The sequence below is a fragment of the Cimex lectularius genome, unplaced genomic scaffold, assembly GCF_000648675.2.
Source record: "Cimex lectularius strain Harlan isolate CLEC.00 unplaced genomic scaffold, Clec_2.1 scaffold64, whole genome shotgun sequence".
Lineage (NCBI taxonomy): Eukaryota > Metazoa > Arthropoda > Insecta > Hemiptera > Cimicidae > Cimex > Cimex lectularius.
The window spans coordinates 1,621,450-1,636,580 of record NW_019392702.1 but is presented as its reverse complement, the minus strand read 5'-3'; the positions used below and the strand labels follow the sequence as shown (position 1 = coordinate 1,636,580).

General features: G+C 31.6%; 1 protein-coding gene across 6 annotated transcripts in view; it reads left to right on the top strand.

Moving 5' to 3' along the window:
* LOC106672482 (syntaxin-binding protein 5) overlaps positions 1 to 15,131 on the top strand; it is a 160,470-nt gene that overhangs the window by 130,158 nt on the left and 15,181 nt on the right. For 5 of the 6 annotated variants that reach the window (XR_002910125.1, XR_002910124.1, XM_014403948.2 and 2 more), the window contains exons 5-14: positions 1,859 to 1,922; positions 1,997 to 2,204; positions 2,269 to 2,344; positions 2,414 to 2,568; positions 2,663 to 2,954; positions 3,034 to 3,280; positions 3,357 to 3,464; positions 3,532 to 3,668; positions 3,806 to 3,992; positions 4,318 to 4,747. Coding sequence is in view for 4 of the 6 variants with exons in the window: in XM_014403948.2 (XP_014259434.1) it covers positions 1,859 to 1,922; positions 1,997 to 2,204; positions 2,269 to 2,344; positions 2,414 to 2,568; positions 2,663 to 2,954; positions 3,034 to 3,280; positions 3,357 to 3,464; positions 3,532 to 3,668; positions 3,806 to 3,992; positions 4,318 to 4,747 (1,904 nt within the window). In the remaining 2 variants the exon portion in view is untranslated. Of the gene's footprint in view, positions 1 to 1,858; positions 1,923 to 1,996; positions 2,205 to 2,268; positions 2,345 to 2,413; positions 2,569 to 2,662; positions 2,955 to 3,033; positions 3,281 to 3,356; positions 3,465 to 3,531; positions 3,669 to 3,805; positions 3,993 to 4,317; positions 4,748 to 14,484; positions 14,564 to 15,131 lie in introns of all 6 variants that reach the window. The other variant, XM_014403949.2, reaches the window with a different exon arrangement.

Genomic DNA, 15,131 nt, shown 5'->3' with positions numbered 1-15,131 from the left:
GATTTTTTTTTTATAAAAAATTTTCCTAACCAAGTTGAACTTTTTCTTAACCAAGTTGGGCTGTTTACAAATCAAATTAACTTTTGCTTAATGAATTTGAGCTTTTTCTTATCAAATTGAACTTTTTCCACATCAAGCTAAACTTTTCCCAAAACCAAATTGAACTTTTTCTTAATAAATTCGGACGTTTTCCAAATCAAATTGAATATTTTTAAAATCAAATTGATCATTTTTTTAAACAAATTGAACGTTTTCTCATTAAATTGAACATGTTTTAAAATCAAATTAAGCATTTTCCAAAATCAAATTAAACATATTCCAAATAAAATTAGTCCTTTGCCCAAATAATTTTCCAATACAATCGAACTCTTTTTGGGGAGAACCTAAAGGAAGTTGGGTTTAAGCACCATATACCCCAAAATAACCACATTTCAGTTCAGTTAGGCACTCGGTACAATAATGATACTTTAATGTATTTTTAACTTTTACAAATTTACAGATTTTATTTTATTACCCACTCTATTCCATAGGCAGAGACAACCAAAAATACACTTACTTTTTGCGAAAATGTGTTTTTGGTTGTCTCCATCTAAAGAGTAGGATGGGTAATAAGATAAAATGTGTCAATTTGTATAACAACCTGTTAAAGTAAAATAAGAATAACAATATTCTCAAGTTATGATATTACAGTTTTTTATGATTTACAAATTTACGTTAAATTAAGATTTTTAAACAAATTAAAACTATCTACTTGTTATTTAGAGATCGTGAGATGCGGTCTGTGTGATGTAGATTGAGAAAAACATTTTCTTTATCGTGCCAACGTTTCAACCTTTATTGAGATCATCTTCAGGGCCTGGGATTTATAAACATTGTTTAAATTATACAAATTTATATAAATGTATTTGTATTAATTAATAATTATATTTATATTTTTTTAATATTTAGACCTAGAAAAGAATTTTTTTGAGTCGGAGTTCATCTAAGCATCTAAGGGGTGTTTTTATTACGCATTTTGACGTTGTAGATAATTTTAATTGTTAATATTTTTTTATTTAAATTAAACTTGTCAAAGTTAAAGTCTGTTTTGTATATTATTTATATAAAAAATGCTAGAAAATGATTTTTGTTTACCTATTTAGTATCCCAGCTGAAAAAGTTGAATACGAAATAGAAAAAGTTGAATTAGAAAAAAATGAAAATAATTTGTTTTATAAAAGGTTGAATTTGCCTAGGAAAAAGTTGTTTGATTTGGAAAAAATTGTATTTGGCAATAAAAAATTATATATGCAATTTGGAATATTGTTAATTTATTTAAAATTATTTTCATATTTTTATTGTAATTAAAAAATTATTAATAGGTTTTTGGTACAGTGCCATACAGGGTAGTTTTATTATTTTTAGTAATTTTTGTTTCTACTTATTTAGAAAAGCTATATCACTACCCTCACTACTTATAAAGACTACATTTCATCATAATTTTTCTGTCGAACCAATGTGGTTAGGCTATTTCGTAGTTTAAAAAAAAAATTAAGCAAAATTTAATTAAGTATAATAAATAAATAAAAATGGCATTGATTATGACATAATTGTCAAAATGTATACCTTCTAAATATGCCTCCGACAACAAATTAATAACAATTATCAAGACAGTTGTTGTTATTAGCAGTACTTTAATTGATAAATGTAAACAGAATACTCTTGATTATTTCAACATTCCATCGAATGTTTGTTTTCTATAAACCCATTCTACTGTGGAATAGATAAACACAATTAATAATGATAAACAATAAATTGATGGAATGGATCTCTTGTATAAAGTTCATTTTGAATTGATGAAGTTTATTCTTTGACTTAGGTCACGCAAAACACACCCTGGAGCTGTTGTGCACTTAAGTGATAACCCTTTAGATTCGAGTAAGGTATGTCAAAATTAAATTGTACTGTATAAAAATGAGGATTGAGGACTTATTAAATTACACAAAAAAATTTTCAGTTACTTATTGCTTTTGAAAGTGGGCAGCTGGTCCTTTGGGATCTTAGAATGAAAGTAGCAGAAGCAAGATGGCAATCAAGCGAACCTCTAAAATCTGTAATATGGCACCACGATGGCAAACAGTTCATGACCTCACACACAGACGGCACCTTACAGACCTGGAACATTCGACAATTTGGCAAACCTGTCAATATCCTGCAACCGCACGGTATCTGATTAAAAGCAATTTTTTTTTGTGTGTTAAGTACTATAGTGTAAATGAATTGTTATAGCAAAAATTGGAAAGGATGGTAAACCCGAATCTTGCAAAGCGATTCAAAAAGTAGAATGGAAAGCTGCGAGAAGCGGGTATGCTTAGCTCTATTCAATTAATTATTTATATATTTGATCTCAATCTTTCTTCCTTTTATATTCTAGAGAAACATTTGTAATATTCTGTGGTGGCTTGACTTATGACAAAGCCGGAAGGTCACCAAGCATAACTATTATGCATGGTAAAGCTACAACTGTGTTAGAAATGGAGCACAATGTTATTGATTTTATTACATTGTGTGAAAGCCCATATGCAAGTGGTAAGTTTTTATTGGTTTAAATATAATACAAGTTACTCAAAACAGGGTTAAAACCCTTGACTTGTCTTGTAATTTTTATTTTAAAATTTGCTAGATATTCCAGAGCCGTATGCTATAGTTGTCGTACTTCAGAATGACCTTGTCGTCATTGACCTCCTCAGTCCAGGCTTTCCGTGTTTTGAAAGTCCTCACCCAATGGATGTACACGAATGTCCAGTGACTTGTTGCACATATCTTGCTGACTGTCCTTCAGATCTGATACCTGCTTTCTACTCCATTGGGTCACGATCTTCAAAACGGACGGGATTTAGTGATAAAGAATGGCCACTTGCCGGAGGAGAATGGACGACTCCACCTTGTAGTTATAGTGAAATAATTATTACTGGGTAATTATTACAATTTTTTTTTTGAAATTGAAAAGGTTTTTTACAAATGGTATATTTAAATGGTTCAATTTTGAATTAGACATGCGGATGGGAGTATAAAATTTTGGGATGCGTCGTGTGGTACTCTTCAGGTTTTGTACAAAGTAAAAACAAATAAAGTATTTGAAAGGCCGCAGAGCAAATCACAAGATGGTAACGATGACGACCCTTTTGCCATTCAACTCTTGTCGCTCTGTCCTGAATCAAGAAAATTGTGTATCGCCGGTGCAGCTGGTTATGTGATTCTTTTCAAGTTTAAAAAACAAGAATCGTCTTCTGAAACAGCGGTAACTTTCATTATGCTTAATCTCACACTTAAATAGATTAAGATTAATGGGCTGATTCCACTGCGGACTTTTGTAGGTTTTGGACATCCCGATTGTCTACGAGGCCTTTGATGAGCTAGAATGTTCACCAGAAACTGATTATTCAAGGAGTAACCTAAACAAAATTGACTCTGGGGATAATAAGGTCTTTATTTTCGTAAAATCGTTGTAGACTATTGTTAAACATAATATTTATGTTTAAAAAAAATTAGATTTTTGGAGCGGATACAGGAACACCAATAAAAGTAAAACCAGGCCTACAGAAAAAACCCCCAGGCTTTCAGGCTACATTAGTCTGTATTTCTCCAGCACCTATAACATCTCTGGGTATCAACTCTTCATACGGGCTGTGAGTGTTACAGTATAATAAAAGAAAAACATTCAAGATATATTTTTAATAATCATTTAACCCTAATAATATAAATTATTAAACATTCCACTTATTAACACAACTTTTTTTTTGTTTTGTTTTTTTTTAAATTGAAGGATGGCTTATGGAACAGATACTGGAGCTGTAGTAGTGGACATTGTGCATAAAATATGTTTGTTGAATGTTGCTACGCCAGACCTGTACGGAGGCGCTGATCCCTATCAGCGAGTACCAAAGTCACCAAAAAGAAGTCAGCCACCAGACTCAGACCCAGACAGGTGTAGGTCACCAAGTATAGATCAGGTAACCATTTTGATTTTGATTACTATGCATTTTAAAAAATAATTTAAAAAAAAATTGTAATGGATAAAACTGCAATGAAACGAAATAAGTGAAATCAAAGGTCCAAATTAAAAACCCCATTATAATCTGACCAACTAGAATAAAATTTGAAGAGGCTTGACTTCCCTTCTCAAGATCAAAACACTAACACTCATACCTTTTGTCATTTGGTGACTTGCTTTATTTGATTTTTGTTTTCTTTTTAATTTTTTATTCTCTTTTATTTGATCGTTTTTAATTTTTGTTTTTATTTTATTTATGTGTACCATAAATGTATATTTGAAAGGGTGTTGAAGTTGAAGAAAACATATCAGGAAATACTTCACCACACGAAGATGCCGAGACTGAACCAAGAAGGCGCAAGTTTAATCTGAAAAAGCAGCTCAGCCGGGTCGATCTAAAGCTGAAGTTCCAGCCGAGAAACAACAAAAGATCGTGTTCAGTCTTTTACGCAGAAAAAGATTCAGCCGATGAGAGCCCCACTAGTCTGAGCCCGGACGACGATATGCCTACGATCAAAGAGCCGGAGACGGATGAAAAGCCGGCCGTGAGACCTTCCGATCTTGCCTTGTTTGAAGAACGGCCCATTCCGCCTCCGAGGAGGGAGAAAAAAGACAAGGAAATGCCTAAACGAGACACAAGACTATTATCGGTCCCAAATATTAAGTATCATCCGAGGATAAACCAAGGCAGATCAGCAATGATACGCAAAATAAGTAAGTGAATACTTGGAAAAAAAACTGATAATGAAAAATCCAAAAATCAATTATAACTAGAAAAACATTAATTATTGTTTGAGCTGTATGGCGTATGGTTCTGACTTACTTTCATCTAGAGAATATTATGGATAAAAAAAATGGGCTTTAGAACAAATGCTACATAATTATTTAAAAAACTGTTTCTTCTATTTTAAAACTTCAAGCTCAAACTTTATTTGTGTTTCTTGCTACGGAACTTTTCAGTTACCTTTGTTCTTTTTATATTTTTATATGCGCAGTTTTAGGTAGAAAAAAAACAATATCATTTGATACACAATTAATGCTGTTGTTTTGACTAGTTATTCATATGACAGCATGTGCATATTATTAAATTAAATACGTCTTAGATGTTTTGTTTCAAAAAAAAAGAAAAAAAAAGTGTTTGTTTAGTAAGTGAATTTTCTCATTTCAGTGGGGTGTTATATCATAAGTAATATAGATTTTCAAATTATTATAGAATGCCATGAAAATGATCTCAATAATTTAAAATTGTTAATATTAATTTATGTAGTGATTAAAATTGCATTAGGCTTGTTTATTTACGAACTCGACTTTTATCAAATTCCCTTCCATTTTTCAAAATGTGTGCTGTTTTATTGCAACTAGCTGCAGTTCAGTCTTTGATTCTGCTAGGTGGACTGAATTTTTCAGATAAAACATTCAACTGTCGGTTCAATAAGTCCGTATGGTTTTTTAATGGTAAATTCATTGAAAATCTCAGATATTTGAGAACAGATTTTATCGACAATATATGTAAATTGTTTTGTTCCATTACCTGTTGCCATCTAATTTTGCAATCTCGTCCTCCCAGAACTTCTCAAGTTTTTAAGCCTTGAACAATGTTTTCCTTTAAGTCTTACCCATTAATAGTGTTTTACAAAGCCTGGAATAAGTGAAAATCAGAAGGGGCAATGTCAAGCAAAGGTTTTGATAGTACAACCTAGGCAAGCTCCAACAATTTTTTTTTTTCATCTGCAATGACCTGTGTGAGTTATCCTGGTGGAAAACAAATCCCCTTCCTAGTAGCCAATACAGTTCATTTTACGTTAATTTTAGACTTTAATCCAATTGTGTGTGATATATACTAGAATTGTTTGATTGGGTGGAAGAAGAAAAATTCCCACCAAATGGGATGTAATATAATTTTTGGAGTTGTTAACAATAGGGCCACGTTTGGATTATTTGTAATAGAAGTTTGAATTTGGAATTTAACAATTGAAGGGCAATCTGACTGCTAGGCGTATTCCTTATCAAAATTTCTGCTTCTGAACTTACCAAACTACCGGGCTTTCTCCTAAAACATCAACACATATTTTCACATATAGCAGCATGAGTTGTGGTTTTCTTTTTGTGGTAATAAAAAAAAATTATAAAATATTATACTTTCCTTAATTTTAAATTAGCAAAACTTTGTAAAAATACGAGATCTCAAATAAAACTGGCGAATAAATAGAATTGATTTATTGAAAAAAAACACTATGGACTTTTACAACCCAACACATATTAAAATGCTACCTTTTCTTGTTAGTTTTTTAGGAAAATTTTTTGGTTGAATGGATGCATATTAAACTAATATTTTAAGCTCTTCATGATTCTTCTCTTGATATACAGTAGAACTTCTAACAATTTATATTTCTAAATATGTTAATTTAATTAACAAAAGTTATTAAATTGAATAAATTTATTAGGGGACCGCGGTAGCCGAGTGGTTAGCATGAGAGACTCACGCCGCGGTCGTGGGTTCGATTCCCACCGTCGCCTCTGGCCCTTTTTTCACAATAACCCCCCCTCAAATTTGAATACACATATATGAATTGTCACATGGCTAATATGCATAGTTCATAATGCCAGAAAAAATAAAAAATAAAAATAAATAAATTTATTATAACTTTCAGTGTTTTTAAAATTAAATTAAACCATTAAAATAATTAATTCACTACTTTCGTGGTCCGCTTGACCAATTAATACATGACAATTAATTAAGGTTTTTAGTTGAGATGAAAAAAAAAGCTAATAGCACGAGAGGGATTCAAACCCACGTCCTTCGGCTAGATACGCAGCTGCTCTACCACCTGAGCTATCGTGACCTCGATCCACTCGGACATCAACTCCCCATCTCAACTCCACCTAATGAGTTTTCCCTCCTTTTGCCAGGTAGAGCAGCGGCGTATGTAGCCGAAGGTCGTGGGTTCGAATCCCTCTCGTGCCATTAGCTTTTTTTCATCTCAACTAAAAACCTTAATTAATAGTCATGTATTAATTGGTCAAGCGGACCACGAAAGTAGTGAATTAATGATTTAAAAATGAAGTACACTTCACTAAAGCTCTCCGTCGCCATTTCAATTGTCGTCGAGAATCCAATCCGATTACAGATTACATGACATTTGAAAAATGGCAAAAGGAGGGAAAACTCATAAAGTGGGGTTGAGATAGGAAGTTAGTGTCCAAGTGGATCGAGGTCACGATAGCTCAGGTGGTAGAGCAGCGGCATATCTAGCCGAAGGTTGTGGGTTCGAATCCCTCTCGTGCCATTAACTTTTTTTCATCTCAACTAAAAACCTTAATTGTCATTAAAATAATGATCAAGAATTGAAGAGTATTTAGTTTTTAAACTTGAGTTAACTTCCCTGTCACTCGAGCTGATTGTAAACCTGGGTTTTCATTGCGCAAAAAAAATCACACGACAATTACTCGTGAAATGCCATCTTGGGTTAACTATTTCCACAAGACGAAACTTTTCGCAACATCAGTTTGTGTGAGCCAAGTTTGCCTACACCAACTGCTGCATGGCGATACTTTTTGTTATATTTTTTTTGTCTTTGACCCATTTTGATGTTCACTTTCTTCCACACATCCTCTCTCTTGTTCTTGTTACGATTAATTTAACTCTAGTATCTCACAGAAATCGATAGCTGTGATACATGCGGATAAGTTGAATGCAGTCCACCTGGTTCATTTTCATACTCAAGAAAAGTGCGTTTACACAGAGAGAAACAAACATTGCAAAACACTTTGATTCGTACTAAAAAACTGACAGCCAGTCGATTCACCCTAAAACATCCTCGCACCAAAAATTTCGCAGTCCTGACTAGGTATACACAACGCAAGACAATTTTCACGAAATATTTGCACGAGTGATTTTCACGCAGTGTAAACCCAGCTTTAAGGATTGATGTTTATAACTATTTCTATAAAAATGTTCATAGTGAAAGGTTTATGTATTTTTCATATTTTTATACAACAAAAAATGATCACAATTCTGAATTTATTATTATAAGAGCATGATTAAATATATTAAAATAAAGAATTTACTGTATTTTGCAGTTGGCAGGTAGCTTCGTACAAATGGTGACAAAATATAATAACAATAGCAAAACTTAATAATTATGATATGAACCGAGTTGCAAACATGTCACAGTAGTCTTAATGATATGATAGAGCTATGTGAATATTACCACCTACAAAAAGCAGAAACGAGGAATAATATGCACTAATAGTTTAGTTCATTGCATTTAGATCACAAAAAAATCTTTCAAAATCAGACAAAAAAGCTTGTATTAGTTTAATTGATGATTTTCATATGGCAGATTTTTCCGATTAAAAAAAATTGAATCAAAATTAAATCCAGCAAGAAATTAGAGCTTGATTGTACTTAGTCAATTAAACATTTTTATCCATAATAACCTCTCCATCCAGAGTAGGTTTACAAAAATTGTGTTAGTATCAGTTTTTAGGGTGTTTTGTTTACAGTAAGCAAATTTTTTAAAAATATTGCTTGTACAAAACACTCTAATAAATGCAGTTCAAAGATTTAGCCGCACTTATTTTTTATAGTTCAAGAACAAAATGATTCTATTAAAAATGCACTAATACTCGAGGTGTCGGTCTAACACAATTTAGTATGCATGTAATACAATATGCATGTTGGGTTTTATTTCTAAAATTTTAAAAAACCAAATTATATAAATAATCCAATGAAAGGTTGTTAACATTGTTTTAAATAAAAGCTGTTGAGTATCAAAATATATCGATTATAGAGAAATTTGTTTGCTTTTTTAGATCAATTTATTTTTGATAAAATTAATGAGTAGTTCGTCTTGAAGCCCAGTAGTGGAGAAAGGAAAAGTAGATGGTTATTATTTATGTTTTAGGGTGATTTTTACAGTAGATTCATGTAGTTAAAACACACGATTAAATCACATTGCTTATTTATTTTATTTTTAAACATTTTTATTATCATCATTTCATTCATTTATTTATTTACACACAATGTGTTAAGAATAACGACAAAGAGTTAACAATATTTTTATCGCAAAATTTCTTCGTTAAATTATTTTCCATTCTTTTCGATGATTGTTGTATAAAAAAATCTGTGCATTCTTTTAAATCTGTTACATGTAAAACAGCATGAAATGTGTACATTTCAATTTATTGCTCACTTTTCATCGCTTATGGTAACATGAAAATTAATAGAATTAACCTTGCTATGTAATTGACATAATTATCACATTGTAATTTTTACAGTAATTAATTTCAGTTTTATTTTTCACATTTAAAATGATTGTGACAGCTTGTTTCTCTGAATTTGATTGTTTTGCCTAATCATCTCAGGAGTGAAGTCGACCAGACCCTCCCTGTATTCCGGTTTACGTCCGACTTTTTTTCAATACTTTATATGTTTTATGTGTATATATTTGGCACTGGATATTTTTACTGTCTTCTGTGTGTTACTTATTCTAGAAATTGTTTATTGGCAAATATGCATTACCATTGTTATTTCCATTGTGAACAGGTCTGGTTAATATTGAACAGTAAAAGATAAACGGTTTCTGTTTTTGTTCTAGAAATTTATTTTACTTACGAGAAACTTACAAACGATCTATTACTAATACTATACTAGTTATGTGTATGTAGTGTAATGTTTTTAACCTTGATATTTTGGGACGGAACAAGCAATTAATACAATTCATAAATATTTAAGGAACTAATGTCTTCAGAAATATTACTTCTACTTACATTGTAATGTTTTACAATCATCCATTCTACCAGTTTGAATTTTATTCTGTACAATCAATTTAAAATAGACGCTGTACCCTATATTGCAGATTTTTGAAGAAAAATCTCTAATTTACCAAGTAGTGTGCTCAAACTTTGTCAATGTCTTTATTTCCTGAATATAAATGTCTTTTTATTTAGAAAACTTAAATCTCCTTGTCCGCTCTAATATCATTTTTGTCCTGGCTTTTCCACACAACCGTTGTCCTAAAACTTCCAGTTGTCATACTGACTAATATTGGCCAAGGTAAAATTACAATTCTTGTTGTCCTGGACTTCTCTACAGTCAGTGTCCTTTATTGGTTCCAATTTTTCTATTTAGATCATCTCTACGTAGAATCCATCCATGATCAAATATTTATACTTCTTGTTTTTGTTGCTACATTAACGACTTCCCCAATTCAATGCAAACGATTCCCAAATTTACCTTTCCTTTCCACTCCTTTTCAAGCTGTAATTGTAAGCATTCAGGAGGACTTATTCAGATTGAAAATTGACAACCTCAATGTAGAAAAGTTCTATTGGGTTTAGAACCCGTTCCTTTAGGCTAGTTTCACATGAGGCCAGTTGTGAAATTAACTCCTCTTCCCAATGGGAGATCAGTATGATATTAGAAGCCCAGGAAACAGGAGCACTTTTCGTGCTCTCTCTTCTGCTTGTTTGGCAAGTTCCATGCTATTGTAATCTGGATAATATTTGCTTCCTCCTTTTGTGTCTCCAAGCTTCAGCACAATATTCATTACAATTCTTTCTTCTCCCCACTGTGTAGTGTTTGGAGAAAAAAAGTTTTTCCAGCGACCAGTTTCAACTTTATTCATAAATCATCTTCTGGCCTACAATGAGGAGAACAGATTTCTTAAGAGTCTTAGGTAGCATGATTACAAACCTTAATTAACATAAAAACTTTATTTTTACAATGATTTTTGAGATTTTGTTAATTAATGTTTGAAATCACATGCTAGCTAAGACTGTTTGCTGGAAAAAAATTGATTTTTTTCTCCAAAAACACTATACTGTGGAGGACACAAACCCAAACGAAAGAATTTTTCTTTGACTCCAGACCATCATAAATCGCGCAGGGGGATTCTTTACACGTCATGTCTATATCACAGGATTAATCTAAATTTATTTAGAAATCGTGAGATGTGGTCTGGTGTGATGTAGGTTTCAGAAAAACATTTTCTTTATCGTGCCAATGTTTCGATCTTTATTGAGATCGTCTTCAGGGCCTGGGATTTACAAACATTGTTTACATATTACAATTACATTTTGGATGTGGAAAAGTGAATACAATGCAAAATATATTTTATATATTCAATCAAAGTATAAATTCACTTTTCCACATCCAAAATGTAATTGTAATATGTAAACATTGTTTGTAAATCCCAGGCCCTGAAGATGATCTCAATAAAGATCGAAACATTGGCACGATAAAGAAAATGTTTTTCTGAAACCTACATCACACCAGACCGCATCTCACGATTTCTAAATAAATATCGATTAACGGTCACTAATCACCACACATTAATCCGAATGTCATAAACTATCCATTTTCTAGATTCCTTGACACCCACCTGTTCAACTAGTTCAACTAACCACCTCTTTTGAAAGAGGCCATAATGCTTATCTTTTATTCGTCCGTTTACAATTAAAAATAACCATATTTCATTCTGTCTCACTGTCAGTAACCTTGGGATTTTCCTTGATTATTTTGGAAACTATATTTTCTAGATCTCCCACCTCTACTTTTCCACCCTCCATTAGTTCTGTTGAGCCAACCACCTTCTCCCCATTAATAGCTGTAAATTCCTAGTCTCCTTTCTTATTCTTCTCCTTGACTATGAATGTGTTGCGGGGATCTTACTGGGAGTTGGATGATTTAATTGCTTATGTTTTGTATGGGTCATTTTTGGTGAGTGATATATGCTTTGGCTTGAAGCATTTAAACCCTTCCCACCGTAGGTTGTACTTCCTCGTTCCTTCTTTTACCAAATGGTATTTTCCTACTCCCTCCTTTATACATATGATGTCCTCAGCTTTAGGTCTTCGGTATATTACCGTCATACTCGTTCTCACCCTTCTGTCCTTTATCACACACACAATACTACTTCAGTCGTTCCTTCCTCGTCCATTCAACCTCTATAATTCCCTTCCTAACTCCTCTATGACTTTTGCCACTTTTAAGCCCCCTGTCTATTTGATTACCTCCCGCAATTGCAAAATAGAACCAGTAAATTATTTGTATTAAACTTAATTGTCCCTTTTAATTTTATTACAGTACATTTTGTAAACAGGCATAGTCGAGAGATATGGCTCTATTATGTAGTATTTTTATTCAAAAATCAGAGGGCTTTAAGCTCCAGAATAGAGTTTATGGTTTCTTCTTCTTCTTTCTAAAGACTAGTTTGGGTATGTAAAAATGTGCATTGAGCATCTCAAATGTTATTACCACAAAATATGAATCAGACGATTTTTTTAAAATAGTAATAAAACTAGTATTCTTCAAATTGCATATCAGTACTTGAATCGGTGAGGATATGAGTATTAAGATGTAAAGATTGATGACTTAATGATTCTTGTAGTTCGAAGACCTCAAGACGAAGCGTCACAATTTATGATTCTTATTTGTTCTTATATTTATTCTTTGTTATTGACACAAATATTTTAACTTCTGTCACACCATTTCAATTTCTTTTAACTGAAAGTGGTCTTGCAAATCTTGAAATCTCAGGAACAATTTAATTTTTTTATTTTCTTTTGTGAGGTTAAACCAGATAGTTTTATTTCTCCAATGGGATCTATCGATCTCACAGAAAAAAGAAGTATTTTGTTTATATAGAATCTAAATCTAAAATAATAGTGTAAGTTGGGTTTTACAAGCTTCAAAATTTTCTTACGTTTTGAACATTTACATAATGTTAATTACTCTGCCTGTTTTATTGTTCATAAAATATGAATTGAAGTATGACATTACCTTTCTTAATTTATAATTACAATAATTATTATGATTAATGTGAATCTCATTTAATATTTGTTATATTTAGGATTCTGATGTGGAGTCAAGCTGCTTAAAGTACATTTTTGGTATAAGTTAATTTTTCTCGTATTATTGTTAAATCGTAATTATTATGTAGCGGCTTCAATAGATTGTGTGCTTTAAAGTAGCTATGATTTAGTTTCTGACAAAATGTTTTAAGAAAGAAAAACAAATTATTAAAAAAAAAAAGTCTCACTAACAAACTCACATTAGATAACGTAGGTTTCAAAATTGTACAATGTTATAACATAGAAAAATGTTCACGACTAAGCACTAGGCACTAAAAAGATAATGCAAGCTGTTTTGTATTTGTTTATCGTTTTATTATTTTTATTTATTTATTTTTTTTATCATCAAATAACAAAAGGTAAACTCCCTGTATTATGTAGTCTTGTCTTAGTGTAAGGATTATTTCTTTTGTTGAAGATATTTAAAGGAAGCCTCTTTTTAATCAGTTGTTCCTGTCCTTAATAAATTCTGTCTTTTCCTGATTACACATCAATCAATTACAGTTTGAAAGATATTAAAAAATAATTGCCTCATAATTAATTTTCAACTAAAGCTACTTAGGAGACATTAATTAATTAAACCTTAATCTTTAAATAATAAATGATCACGGCTGGGTTGTATAAATTGTATAAGTATGCATTGTTTTAAAAAATTTGACGAAAATTATTTTATATTGTATTTTTCTTCAATTAAATAAGATATGTGAAAATTTTCTAAATTAATCTGCAATTAAATCTCTTATATCTGTGGTGTTATGACTAAAGTAAACATGCTTGGCTTTCAGAAGGCACAAGTTCCGTGTAAATTCCATAAAGTCAATTTTTTTCAATTGGAGCATAAAATCTGGGAGGGAAATTATACTGCATAAATTTATTTTAAATTAGTTGAAATATTTGATAATTTTAAGAACTGTAATTTGTTCGTTACTGACCATATTGGTCCATCAGACACGGCAATTCGCCATCTTCAGTGTTGAGTTTGGGCTAATAGTAGTTATAAAAGGTCAAACGGGGACACCGTCTTTTCTTTTAAAATCGTAATTTTTGAGTATATAATGATTGACCAGGAAAATATACATTATTACACTAATAAATTATTTTAAATAAGCAAAGAAGGTGGTCCTGTCAGATCTTTCAAAACTATCAAACCAGACCCAACACTGAAGATGGCAAAACGTCTGACAAACCAAAACAATGAGAATAGGCAAACAAAAATGGTCAGTAATACCCAAATTACAAGTTCATCACCCGACAGACCACATTTCATGATTAAATAGTTCTATTATAATTTTATAAATGGATACCAATAATTTAAAAAATATATTTTTTTGCAAAATTTGTCCTAATTCTTTAGTTTGTTCATTATTCTTTAATATAAAGAAAACAAGCACTATATTGATATTCTTTCTAGAATTTTAAAAGTGGCTTCTTCAAACATTCAAATAGCTAAATGGCAGTAATTCAGTTATTGAATATAGCAAGTTTTTTTTTTAGTTGTTAAAATGAATATTGTGTCAAGGTAACAATGAAGAGAGAGTGTGCTCAGAAAGAGAGGAAAAAGTTAGTATCGTTGGGGGTTGTGTCTTGTGTTTCAGTTAAATGGTGTAAGTGGAGGAGGTTCCGCTGGCTCCCCCGCAAGACAAGGTCGTGAAGTACGACGCTCAAGGTCACAAGGTACGCGACGACTCACTAAATGCCTCTCTACGCTCTCATACTCGGAGCCAATCCCTGCACGGCATAACCTCATAGGCTCGCGACAGTACGCTAGCTTTGGTAGTACAGTCACCTCAAGTATAAACCCTTTTATCTCATCCAGAACAAAAAAAATTCAAAAAATAAAAATAAAAGGCACCTGCAAAAACAAAAAAATTGCCAAAAATTTTGTACGTGCCGGAAAAAAAATTGATTTATCTATTAAATTTTGTTTTTGTTTTTTAAATCTTACTGGCGCAGGAGTGGGCAGGCAAATATTGATTGTCAATTTATTGTATTTAAATTTTTATTTTTCAATAATCAAAGTTATGAACTAATAAATGAAGTATTGGAAAATTTTCTACAAGTTCTCAATTAGGCTCTCCTAGCATGGAATTTTCTAGGTGACGTACTATCAAATTTAATATTATCATTTATTATCGTTATCATTATTATAAGGCCTGGCTGCTGTTTCTATAACAGGGTTTCTGCTTTACAATTTATTTTATCTCTTTACACTTTAATTATCTTCCGACTGTTGTTATATGTA